This window comes from Cottoperca gobio, chromosome 14 (genome assembly GCF_900634415.1).
Source record: "Cottoperca gobio chromosome 14, fCotGob3.1, whole genome shotgun sequence".
Taxonomy (NCBI): Eukaryota; Metazoa; Chordata; class Actinopteri; order Perciformes; family Bovichtidae; genus Cottoperca; species Cottoperca gobio.
In genome coordinates, this window is record NC_041368.1 from 11,462,228 (window position 1) to 11,476,150 (window position 13,923).

Genomic DNA, 13,923 nt, shown 5'->3' on the forward strand with positions numbered 1-13,923 from the left:
TCCTTTGCACAGTCTGTGGTGCATATAAAATACACATAATACTAAAACTAGGATGGCACTCGGAGAGTGCACCCCTCCGGTGTGTACACGAGCTTTAAGTCTCAACGTGAAATAACATGGACGCTACAGAGAATATGCGTTGTATTTTATTGCCCAGTGCGTTTAGACAACACGTTAATATCTGTTTTTTACTTGTTCCGACTTGAGGGTCCGTTCACGTGAAGTCTGGGACTAATTTTTCAGATTATTCCGACACCACATGAATGCAGCATTATAATCTGTGTATCTGCACCGTGATTCAGCTCGGTTCTTTCTTTGGCCCCTGTTTCACCCTTACACCTGCTGTCAGTAAACATTACCTCCTTGCCAGAAGTAATTCTATTTTCTAAATTGAAAATAGAATATGTCTGAAAGTGTGTTTTGAACTCAACAGCTGGAAGACTAATCCCTGATATCTATCAACAACTATACTGAACCTTTGCAGTTATACCTGATCTTATTATTTCTTTAAGACATGTTGTAGAGGACTTTTTTCTATTGCTTATAGTACTAAAAGGGATTTTATTTGAATATGTTTTTGGTTTTTTTCAGACTGAAGATAAGCAGAAGGCCTCCCAACAGTTCTCCAAGCTGCAAGCAGCCATGAAGGTTCTGGGGATCGGTGGTGAAGAGCAGAGGGCCTTCTGGCTCGTCCTCGGAGCCATCTACCACCTTGGGTCAGCAGGAGCTACTAAGGGTAAGATTGCTCACCAAATGGTTTTCCATTTTATAGCTGCGTCACTTATTTGTATGGATAATGTTGATCAGGATCATCCTTGTATTTGTACACACTACAGTACATGATGAAAAAGCAAAAAATGGCCCAAAATGACCCTTGTTAGCCAACATTTTTTAATAACACTTTATGTCAAGCCTGTATTATCCCGCTCCACTTTAGGAAACACCTTTCGATGTGATGCAAGACAGCTGTAATCCACATGACTGAATTATGCACTTCAAAAGAAGTTGTACAGTGAACAGGTGTTACACTCTACAGCACTGATCCACGGCTCTAAAAGTTTTTATATTTTCCTGGTTATTACAGAAGAGTTTCTAGAAGCACTTCGATATGAAAAAGTGACTCAAAATCATCTGAAACCACAGATTGTGGTGTGGGCTGCTGTTAATGCTCACACACAGGAGATTAAGCGATGCATTGTAGTTTTTCCTTCTCAACCCGTCAGGTTGACCTCATTAATCATTACTGAATGATCATATTAAATCATCAAAGCTTTGTTTGTGCTCCAGCAGCTGAGACCACTAATTGTCAGGAAACACTGAAACACTCAAGGACAAAAAAACACCAATCTGATTTGTGATCTGATTTAAGTCTTGACGATCATTTTATCTTGTCATAAGAACACACCCGAGGACTAATGGGAACAGCAGTCCTCTTAAACATGAGGATTTGCTCCTGTCTGAAGCCTTTTTGAATGATGAAACTTAATGTAAGAAAGTCTTTTTTTTGCTCTAAAGTAATAGATCTGCCTCCCACAGCATTCAACTTTTATTTTAAAATGAAGTAGCTGCCATTTGAAAATGCTGTGATGATGCTGTCAAAAAGATTTGTATTACTCGTGAGCTTAGCTTTTTTTCCCTCAAGTATAAAAGGCCCTTGCTTAAGAACAGCAGGCAAGGATGGAATTACACTGTACTAAGCAATGCAAATGTGTTTGCAATGCTACTTGACTTGATGACTTTCTGTGTTAGCAGGTCACAAACACAATATATTAGGATATTATACATATCATAGGGAATTTATGGAGGCAGTAACTCTTTGTATTTTGTGCTTTTGACATGTTTAATCGCTCTTCACTCTCTGCCAGTCAGTTATACAGCTTGCCAAATTATTGTCAGTTCCCGGCTGCCAATCTTTTTGATGGAAGTCTTACGCCATCCAGGAACATTCAGCAATTATTATCGTCCCATGGTACAGACACTAAACAACTACGCTCTGTCCTGCAAATTACTGGGGGATTTAGGAACTTAGAAACTGCTGTTTCCCCGTTAAACACACGGTCGGTTCTCATGAAGAAGCAATGCATGATGGGATAAAAGTTATGCCAAAGAGTTGACACATTGATGGCAATTAGATTTTGTCTTTCTGAAGAAGTATTGAATGTGTTAATTAAATACATACTCTAATCATATTCTGGACCATTAAAAAAGGAATTAGTTTGTGCTGGACTATGACACACAATCCAAAATGTGCATTGGCAGTGCAGCTTCATGGCGTAACACAAGAGGGCAGCACTGGTCTCTAATCCACCAAAACTAATTACAGGGACCACCTGAAATGAACCGGCTTTGTCCTGTATACCGTACTGTCAACGCTTCACAAGTGTAGATAGAAAAAAAGGCTTATCACACTGTGAGTCTGGATTATTTTAAGGGCAAATATTATACATATGTATTTAAAAAATAAACTCATTTTTTAAGTTTGATTCAGTAATATTCAGATATATTGGCAAACCCAATTTCCTCTTTTTGATGTTTTACTACTGGAATTTAAATAATTGTACTGGCTATCAAAGCAAATATTTAAACGTCTGTACTTGTCTTTACAACCATCCTGCTTATCATGGAGAAAAGTATGCAGGGCTTCTGCAGCGCTGATGACAAAGATAGAGCCCACTGCTCTTTGTGTCAAATCGCCCAGTTCCTCTCAAGTCTTAGAAGATACTTCCAACACTTAATGCTTAATCGGCATGTTTCCATCACTCAGCCACTAGATTAAATAGAAACTTGTGCTTCCCAACAGAGGTCTTTATGTAAATAGATTAATTGTGGCCTCTAATAATACTTTTTGCTTTTATTCTCAACACAATAAAAGGTGGGATTTTAACTCTTTTGAACATGAAAGAGTAGTTATTGAAGCTAGTGAATATGTCTTTTTTAAATTGTAGCTACATATATTCAAGCCACTCACATTTTGAGCATGCTTTTAATGCATGTTCTCACCAGCTGTGTCAGTGTCAGCTTGACCAGAGACATAATCCTACCCTGTCAGAGAAAGACTTGTCACAAAGCTAGCCATGTGCCTCGGGTGGTTGGCAGAATGGCTAATGGAGGTTTTTTATGCACGTGTCTCAGCTGGCAGGAAACAATTTGCACGTCATGAGTGGGCCCAGAAGGCAGCCTACCTGCTGGGCTGCACCCTGGAGGAGCTCTCCTCCTCCATCTTCAAGCACCAGGCCAAGGGCACCCTGCCCAGAGCCAGCTCCATCCGCCAGGCTTGTGACGAAAATGGCACCGCAGATTCAGGTACTCCATAGACATTTTACCAACAGACACTTTCCTCTTCATTCCTCACAGCCGCCCCCGTTCTCTCTTTGTCACTCTCGCTCTGTACACACACACACACACACACACACACGCCTCTGCTCATCACTGCAGGGAAATTGCATGCTCTGGAGAAAGTAAAGCTTATCTTAGTAATGAATACCGCAGCTTTACAATGGCTATTGACAGATAAGTACACACACTGTGTCGGGACAAGCAATTTTGGATCTGCTCTTCATTCGTTGTCCTTGAAATCATAATTGCCTCACATTGATTTTTCACATGTGCAGGTCCTCTGTCTGCCATCAAGACTGCAACACACTTTGAAGGGCATGGGGTTGCAGTTAAAAATCACAGAAGGAATAGGCAGAATTGACCTCTGTTTCACTTCTCCTGTGTTTCCCTCCCTTACACATGAACATACAGTCGTTGATGTGTGTATGCGCACATGGAAATATCCCTCAGGCACCATAAACTCACTATTTTGTGTGATAGTGGTATGAATTATTATAGTTTAACAGGTGGCCATTGCCGCTAGGCACAGACATGAGACACGGTTTGATCTGACCAATTCAGAAACACCTGAGTCCCAAATGACACTGCTTTGCAGAGACTATTTCAGACGCAATTTGAAATAGCCTGCTTTTGGGCATCATATGCACAAATATGCAGCTTGTAAAAATCCTTTTAGAAACACACGTTGTGACCGTAGTTTAAGGCAAGCTTTTAATTCAACTGGCTCGCATGTTACTTGTTGATGGAGATTTGTGAACCGGCTATTTCTGATCTGCTTTGTGTCTGGCTGCCTCTCATTGCAGGATCCAAGGCTACGGCCATGGACTGTTTAGAGGCCATGGCAGCTGGGCTTTACTCGGAGCTCTTCACCATCCTCATTTCTTTAATTAACCGGTTAGTATTTTTGATCCAGCACTTTTCTGAAGCTTTGTCAAATTGCAGATGGCATGTTTCTGGCATGGAAACGTGCGGATGCCTTGTGTACAGTTTAAAGGGGAAATATTATGATTTTGTTTCAATGCTTGTGCATATACATTTGGGTATCTTGAGAGCCTACCAACCCACATTGAAAACTATGATAAGACAACCCGGTCAGTCACTTTAGGGCTTGGGTTTAGGCTTTAGAATAGGACACGGATTATGTTTAGTGAGGGTCAAAATTAGGGATGTGGTGGAGAGAGCTAAGGTTAAAGCTAGGGGTTATATGCAGTGAGTGCAATCAATAACATGTGGTATCAAATATCTCAGTGTGTATGTGCGTGTGTGTTTGCCCTGTGTGCTTCAGGGCCTTGAAATCCAGCCAGCACTCCTTGTGCTCTCTGCTCATTGTGGACACACCAGGCTTTCAAAACCCCAGACTGGCTAAGCGTGAATGCGGTGCGACCTTTGAGGACCTATGCCACAACTACACTCAAGAACGCCTGCATTCCCTCTTCTATCAGCGCACCTTCGTTCAGGAGTTGGAGAGATACAAAGAAGTAAGGACACGTGAAGTGCTATGCACCGCACATAAACACACACTCATTCTCATTCTCACTGTCTCTCTTTTGTACTCCTACCTCTTTCTCTCTCTCTCCCTTTGTCTGCTGCTTTCTCCCAGATATATCAACTCCAATAGCGCATGTGCTCACACATCAGATACACTATCCCTCCCACCTGTCACAAGCCGTGACAAGGCAAAGTAGCTCATGTGTTAGACCTTCTCATTAGCGATGCCAGTCTTCACCTCTTCTGCAGAGATCAAAGTGAAGTCACTCACGACTGCCTTCGGGAGACACGCCCAGCTGCACAGCAGTGGTGCTGCTCCCTGATGAAGGAACTATTCTTTTTCTGTCCTCCTTTGAGTTTTGCTAGCAGTGCCGGGACACTACAACTGGGCGACTGTGCCTAAGAAATTAAGATATACGATAATAGAAATTAGAGATTTATTTCATCACTAACATAAATATATCCATCCATTACTGCTGTCCCAACTTTAATATATAACAAATATCCTCCTTATTCAAAACTCGGCTAATAGTAGTCTAAAGTTATGCAGACATCCTAATTAATACTGAGAACAAGGATCCTGGAATTTCCCACCCACATTTACACCCACATCCTCTGCCTGGGAGAAAGGGAATTGGAGCGAAATTAAGCATAAATGCATAAATCTGAGGAGTGTAATTCTCTCTTGTCAGTGCATCTTAAAAATAAAAGAAGCTGTGAAACTATCATTGGAAACTGGGTCACCCTCATTTAACACAGCACACAGTATTAACAATGGCAGGTTAAACAGTGATACACACAACAGGCACATGCTTTATATTTCCAAATGAAATGCTGTTGAGTGCTGCAACTGTGTGGATAGTTTTTGTATATACTCTGCTCATTGACTCTCCACAGCAGAGAACAAAACTCATTTGGGCTACTTCACACACACACTGTCAACTGGAACACTGGCATCTGTCACAGCCACACTATTAGCACCGCCAACATTTTCCCACATTCCCAGTGCAGCTTGCACTTTGTCACTGTGAGCTGCTTTATGCCTGTTCTGCTCGTGTGAAGGTCATTTACTGTATTTATTTCCACTTATCTCAGAAAAGTTATTATCTGCAACAGACATTTTCCATTTAACTATAGGAAAAACAGTCTCAAACGTTTTTGTTATTATTATAGATTTGTTGTGGCTTTCAGTTTTCTTACATTAAATATGCCATTGTTTTTTTTTTTTCATTTCAATATCTAAAAGATACTTGGGAATTATGGCTGCCTGCACTTTACTTGGATCACTGGCACCTGTGTGCATAGTTGTGGGATCAGCGCTGATCTCTATTGTCTCATCTGGAGAAGGCCCAGCACTTGGGGCGAGGCTTCAACGAACGATTCTTTTTTTATTATGAATTAATCAGAGTTTTTATTTTATTTTTTAATTGTATATATTGTATATAATTAGATATTAGGTTAGATGTTATAATATCCTACTGTCCCAGGTGAAGCGTTCAAATGTCTTTTGTGAGACCAGTGTTTCAAAACCCAAAGATGTTCAGTTTACTACTATTATACTAACATTAACCGTTTAAATAATTACTGACCCCAATCTTCCCTTCTCCGGGCCACATCCTCCAGCTCCGATTGGGGGATCCTGAGGCGTTCCCAGGCCAGTGAGGAGATATAATCTCTCCACCGAGTCCTGGGTCTTCCCCGGGGTCTCCTCCCAGCTGGACGTGCCTGGAACACCTCCCTAGGGAGGCGCCCAGGTGGCATCCTTACTAGATGCCCGAACCACCTCAACTGGCTCCTTTCAACGTAAAGGAGCAGCGGCTCTACTCCGAGTCTCTCACGGATGGCTGAGCTTCTCACCCTATCTCTTAGGGAGACGCCAGCCACCCGTCTGAGAAAACCCATTTCGGCCGCTTGTACCCGTGATCTCGTTCTTTCAGTCATGACCCAGCCTTCATGACCATAGGTGAGGGTAGGAACGAAGATCGACCGGTATATTGAGAGCTTTGCCTTCTGGCTCAGCTCTCTTTTCGTCACAACGGTGTGGTAAAGTGACTGTAATACCGCCCCCGCTGCTCCGATTCTCCGGCCAATCTCTCGCTCCATTGTCCCCTCACTCGCGAACAAGACCCCGAGGTACTTGAACTCCTTCACTTGGGGTAATGGCTCATTCCCTACCCGGAGTAGGCAATCCACCGGTTTCCTGCTGAGAGCCATGGCCTCAGATTTGGAGGTGCTGATCCTCATCCCAACCGCTGCACACTCGGCTGCGAACCGATCCAGTGACTGTTGAAGGTCACAGACCGATGATGCCATAAGGACCACATCATCTGCAAAGAGCAGCGATGAGATCCTCAGGTCGCCGAACTGCAACCCCTCTCCTCCACGACTACGCCTCGATATCCTATCCATGAAAATCACGAACAGGATTGGTGATAAAGCGCAGCCCTGGCGGAGGCCAACATTCACGGGAAACGAGTCCGACTTACTGCCGAGTATCCGGACACAACTCTCGCTTTGGGCGTACAGGGATTGGATGGCCCTCAAAAGTGACCCCCTCACCCCATACTCCCGCAGCACCTCCCACAGTATCACCCGGGGGACCCGGTCATACGCCTTCTCCAGATCCACAAAACACATGTAGACCGGATGGGCGTACTCCCAGGCCCCCTCCAGGATCCTTGCAAGAGTAAAGAGTTGGTCTGTTGTTCCACGACCAGGACGGAATCCGCATTGTTCCTCTTCAATCAGAGGTTCGACTACCGGCCGAACCCTCCTTTCCAGTACCTTGGAGTAGACTTTACCAGGGAGACTGAGAAGTGTGATACCCCTGTAGTTGGCACACACTCTCTGGTCCCCCTTTTTAAATAGGGGAACCACCACCCCGGTCTGCCACCCCCTAGGCACTGTCCCAAACTTCCACGCAATTGCAAAAAATATTTATTCTGTTTAAAGACTGTATGTGTGCACAGTTGCAGATAAAGATTAGGTTACACTAGTATTATTAGTGTTGGCTGCGTAGGATTCTTTGGGACTCGCGGGATCCAAACATTTCCAATAATTCAAGAAAGTCCAAAAGTTAACATTTATTTGAAAAAGATAGATATAATCATTTCCCAAACTCACTACATGTTTTTATCTAACAAAATATTCTGCTTAAATCCATATTTGTTGGCGTTTAGCCTTTCAAAAATAACATTTTTACAGAGGTCAAAAAACCTTTTTCTCTCTGAAGCTCTCCCCCAATGCGTGCACTATTGAGTTGTATTCATAAAGAATGTTGATTTAGTAAAAAAAAAAGACTGACTAATTTAATCAGATGAATAACATTATTCAAATTGAGGATTTAGTTTGAGGATTTTATTTCTTTATTTTTTTGACATCTTAAATTTAATGGGACCCTCGATACAGCCCTAATTCCTGGGTAATCTGAAACTACTACCTCAACAGGGACAGGAAATACGACCAAAACAGGAAATTGTTCATTTTATATACATGCTCCAAAAAAGAAAGAAAAAAAGTAAATCTCCAGTTTCTTTTATTTAGCATCATCATAAGCCATTAAATAGTCTATCAATCTGCCTGTCTTCCTCCAGGAGAACATCGAGCTTGCTCTAGATGACACAGAGCCCAGCACCTCCCTGTCTGTAGCAGTGGTAGACCAGGCCTCAAGTCAAGCACTGGTAAGTTCAATGTTTTCATGTGTCTGTTGTCTTCATAGAGACTTGCAACTCTTTCATGATATATTTTCAGCCCTACAAATATCATCATTTAGCTTAAGAAGTTTTCTTTGTGTGAGTTTTTAAATATTGAAAGGTGTTTGGCAGAAGCTCAAAAGAGAGGGCAGGAGCAGGAAAATAAAGGTTATAGAATTGACTTCAAGGAAGAAAATCGATGTTTGGCCTCTGCAGCCCGTGATCTGCACCATGGAAACAGAAATGGCAGAGTTTGGAGAGTCATAGATCACTTTGTTATAATTCCAATGTGTTTGGTTTGAGTGCTTTACTTTTTAAGGTATCCACAAAAGCATTGAACTGTAGTACATCACACTAAAAACCAAAGGGGGGAAAAAAAACACTAATCCTTCAAAGTCATTTCTAAAGTCAACTCAAAAGATCTGCTGCTTAGAATGAAAAGACAGTTTTCTTCTTTTCCCTCACAGAATTCTTTATTCTCCCGTTGTAGCTCAGATGTCCATTATCCCAAACAGCTTTAATGCTCAATTCATTGCAAGCCTCATAGTTGTCATATGTCTCTTCCAAACTGATTCTCTATGTTGTATTTGAAGTCAGCATAGTGTGCACTGCTGATAAAGATGTCTCCAGTCTAACTTCCTGACAGCTGCTGAAAACTGTTTTTGGTTTTGTGAGTCTGATACCAAAGTTCCCAGGCTGGATTCAGGCATCAGCCAATGTCGACGGAGCTGGCTACTTCAGCGTGGAGATCGTTCTCCCTGGAGCTCATCGTCACCCACAAAACAAGAGCGGCTTAATCTATGTCTTTGAACAAATACACTAACCAAAAATATAAACGCAACACTTTTGTTTTTGCTCCCATTTTTCACGAGCTGATATCCAATATTCTTACAATACTTTTTTCTATGTACACAAAAGGCCTATTTCTCTCAAATATTGTTCACAAATGTGTTTAAATCTGTGTTAGTGAGCACGTCTGCTTTGCCGAGATAATCCATCCACCTCACAGGTGTGGCATATCAAGATGCTGATTAGACAGCATGATTATTGCACAGGTGTGCTTTAGGACTGCTCTCAATAAAAGGTCTCTCTAACATGTGCTACGTTTATATTTTTGGTCAGTGTAGTTTATCATTTAAACATAGTACTCTGGAGAAAGTTAAAGAGCAAAAAAAGACATACATAAAGTTACATTTACTTGTTTGTGTAAAACATGGACACAACAAAAACCTTCCCAGGCACTTATTCCATGATCATTAATGCTGGAGTGGGTTTTATTTTCTTCTCTGTGTTCACACTAATTGTAAACTAATTGTATTACTTTTTAATCCCTTTCTCCCCCCCCCCCGCCACTCTCGTATTCATGAGCTCTTTTTTGTTTCCATTTCAATTATAAGGAAAAGCTAAGTTGATGATGCCATTATCACAGCGATTGCTGGAGGGTGTGGAGACCACAAATGCTTTTGAAACTTTAATTTCTGATGCTATAATTACTATCAGGCCTGTCAGCTCATACTGGGTATAAACATACAGAGCAGCGCTCTTCTTCACTGGCAGTTAGTAGAACAGAATATTTAAGCAAACACTGACTTAAAACATACTTTTATCGGAGAGCCTTTCCTTAATCTACTTCAGTTTTAATTACATTGAACTGTCTTTTATTTCTTATAAATGGTTTTCTTTCCATATTCTTAGATTTATTTCTACACCAAATACTTGTATCTGTTTTCTTTTAGGTAAAATGGAAAGTTAGTTAAAGGTACAGTGATCGCCGCAGTCTACAGCAAATGTTTTATAGCTAGTCTTTTATTCTCATGTACTGTCATTCACAAATGATTCAAGGTAAAACAGATAATTTTGTGTCTACAGTATAGTACTAAGGACCTATGCGTGTGTGCGTCTGAGTGCAACGTGTTTATTTGACAGGTACGGACAGTGCGAACAGATGAAGCACGGGGTCTGCTGTGGCTGATGGAGGAGGAGGCGCTGCAGCCCGGGGGGTCAGAGGAAACCCTGTTGGGACGTCTCTTTAGCTACTATGGACCTGCTGAGGGCGAGAGTAAAGGCAAGGAGAGGACACACACACACACACACACACACACACACACACACACACACACACACACACACACACACACACACACACACACGTGTGCATAAACTAAAACTTGAAGCTAAAACAAAGCATGGCAAGCGTTCCAGGTTACTGTCTTTAGAGAAATGGACGGAACATTTAAGATCCAGTCTATCTTTTAAAGGTATAATACATACGATACACTTTTTAGATCTTAGGTCGTTTTTAAATACATATTTTAACCGCATGAAGGATTTTAGTCATTGGACATCCGGATCTTCAGTTATCAGAAAAACAAGCTGAGCAATAATTAGTGGAAGCTTCAGAGAAACACTGATTTTTAACGTAAAACTACTTTATTCAGTGTTTTTACTGGTTTTAATCACCCGGTCCGTTTGTTTTGGAGAGGAGAGAACTCTACGGATAATTTGGATCCTGGTAAAAACCTCCTGAACGTCTGGATCTTACTTGATCTTACTTTAGTCCCTCCGGGACGTCTGTTTTCCGCCGAGCTGCATCAAAGAAACACTGAAGAATCATTATTTCCTCTCTCTTTCACACTATTTGCCAACTCTTGCTACAAGTTTAATTTTAGATAGAGACATTTCGTAATATCTTTTTATAAATGTTTTGAGTCTAAGGTCTATGACGACTTCCCTTTTGTAAACTGTATTGTATCGTGGAGGGTTGGCTCTTGATGTCGATATAATAAACTTTACTAAAAACCTTGACAACTGTTACTTGTCAAGGTGACAGCTTATGGAAACAAAACTAATAGAACTCTGTAGAATTCTGGAAAAGCAGCTGAAAGCTTCTCATCTACTCTCTATATAGGCCAGATCTGAGCCTTTCTCTCTAGTTTATCACCCATATGTCTTTGATGTGCACCACATGAACAACTAGGTTGGACAGATTGTCTTTAATTATCCCTGTATCAGTAAAGTTTGTCGGTTCGTGACAGCCTGTGCATACCACAGTAATCACGACAAGATGAATCTTTGAAAAACCCTTCACACTTTCCTAAAGTCCTGAAGTCCTGCTTGTTTATGTCATCTCGCTGCATATTTACAATGAGCCGGGGAATCTCACACTACATCCTACATTTGCATCAGGTCACACTTTCCTCTTGAAGAGTGAAAAGGATCATCATTTCCTGCTGGGCCACAGTCACGGGACTGACTGGGTGGAGTACGACACCTGCGGGTGGCTGAACTACGCCAAGCAGAATCCTGCATCTACCAATGCTGCAAGCCTCCTTCAGGACTCCCAGAAGTAAGCTAACACATGCAGGAGGAGGGGGGTATCACAAGAGGTATGTCTTTAGTTGATTGTTTACAAAACTTAAGGCTGAAGTAGAGTATATCTTGCAGGAAGATCATCAGCTCGTTGTTCATGAGCCGAGTGGCTGGAGCCACTGTTCTGTCCGGTTCCGTCGCGGGCCTTGAAGGTGTTTCCCAGCTGTCCTTGAGACGGGCTACCAGCATGAGGAAGAGTTTCACCACAGGGGTGGCTGCTATCAAGAAGAAGTCCCTGTGTATCCAGATAAAGCTTCAAGTGGTGAGAGGAGAGGAGGGAGCTAATCAGTCAGACTTTGTTTTTATGTGTTTGTCCAAAACATCATGTGCCCGTATTGCCAAGGACACAGAGGGGCGAATTGACAAAGAATGGATTGTGGCAGCTGATAGCACCATGAATTAAGCATTACTTGCACCCGCTTTCCGCCCTGTCCAATTCAAGGTCTGATTCAATAAAGATATTGCACTAATGATATTACAGCGCAAACACCCCCATAAAGTTTTGCAGATGAGTGCCATTTGCCCTTTTTTTCATCTGATTGTGGTTATCCATGTGGCAAAGTTGAAATATGCTTGAGGCTAATACGTTGGATGTGAGAGATGAGACTCAGCCTGAGCCAGAGGTCTTGTCAGGAGAGGCTTCTCAGAGTACCAATTCCATCCAAATATCCCGAAGGCAACTAAGAGAGGAAAGGGGAAATGTAATCCCAGGATTTGGGAAATGAGGGAAAGAGACGACATTGTTTGTTTATATAATAACCCAGCAGCAACCGCCGGTGCTGAACCCAACAGTGCCAAAAACTGCAAGTCCTCATTTGGCCACTTGAGGCTGGCTCCAAAAGTGAGGCAATACTCATACCCCCCCATGTTAATATGGCCAACTTTACAGCAGAAATAAACATGTTTACAGCCTGGAACAAAAAAACTATTTTGGTCTTTATAGCTTATTTCTCCGTCCATGATAACTGTACCGGGGGCCTCACCTCCACCGATGATCCACCTCTTTGCCCATTTTTGGATTAGCCCGGAGTTAGACGTTGTTGCCACCCACATTAAGTTTAACATTGACTTTTGAGAAACCCATGGGTGACGTCACAGGAGACTACGTCCATGTTTTATACAGTTTACTGTAATAACTTTATCATAATAGACTTTTTCTCATATTTTTGGGGAACTTTATTCATTTTTTTTTCATGACTCAACTGTCACTGCATCCCATAATAAATGAGTTTGAACGAACACCCCTTATAAATGCATTTTAGTTACCGCCAACTCTCTGATGACTAATTAGAATAATTTCTCTTTAACTGCATTAGCACTGATTCTTTTTTGCAATGAGGCTCATTTGCATAGAAAGGGGCCAATTTTCCACCAAATGTATGCATATTATTCCATTTAAATAAGTGCAAATAGCGCAAGGAGGGCCGAGACTCTATTTGCTTGGCAGCGCAGTTAGGGTTACATTTCATCCCTTGCGGCTACTTTGAGAATTACAGGGTTTCTTTTGTTCTTATTTGCACAAGGTATAGCGGCCGCAAAAGCAGCATAATTCTTTCGTTGAGTCGCCGCTTAGAATCAACATCCCAGTCTGCACTTTGTTTCATGAGTCGGCTCCTGTTTGGTAACAGGAGGGGACTTGACAGGGTGATGTGATGTCAAGGCTCATAGTTGTGAATTTGTATTGTAGTGTACTTTGGACCCTATAGCAGTCCCAAATTGCTCAACATAGCTTTAAAGAAAATGGATGGGATGAAGGCCTGTATTTGGGCTGCAGCCAGAGATAGATTTGAAAATGATATTAGGTCTGGTGTTAGAGTGCTATAAGAGCAGTTCTGCAGCTATTTTGCTTCCAACCTTACTGCCTGACAAGAATGATTCAGCAAAACCCTGGATCATTTTCTAAACCTCGTTTTTTTTCCTGCAATATCTGCACATGGCATTGTTATGGCATATAAGTGATGCTTAAGATATGTTTAAGGATGTTAACTGTGATGTATGGACTCATACAATATAATAATTCCCACAAATACTGGTCTGT

The 13,923-nt window shown here is 41.8% G+C and overlaps 1 protein-coding gene across 1 annotated transcript in view; it reads left to right on the forward strand.

Annotated features, from left to right (window-relative positions):
• LOC115018633 (unconventional myosin-XVIIIa-like) overlaps positions 1–13,923 on the forward strand; it is a 74,020-nt gene that overhangs the window by 23,135 nt on the left and 36,962 nt on the right. The window contains 8 exon segments of the mRNA XM_029447737.1: positions 592–736; positions 3,133–3,303; positions 4,140–4,230; positions 4,622–4,814; positions 8,418–8,504; positions 10,443–10,581; positions 11,703–11,862; positions 11,961–12,147. Coding sequence (XP_029303597.1) covers positions 592–736; positions 3,133–3,303; positions 4,140–4,230; positions 4,622–4,814; positions 8,418–8,504; positions 10,443–10,581; positions 11,703–11,862; positions 11,961–12,147 — 1,173 coding nt within the window.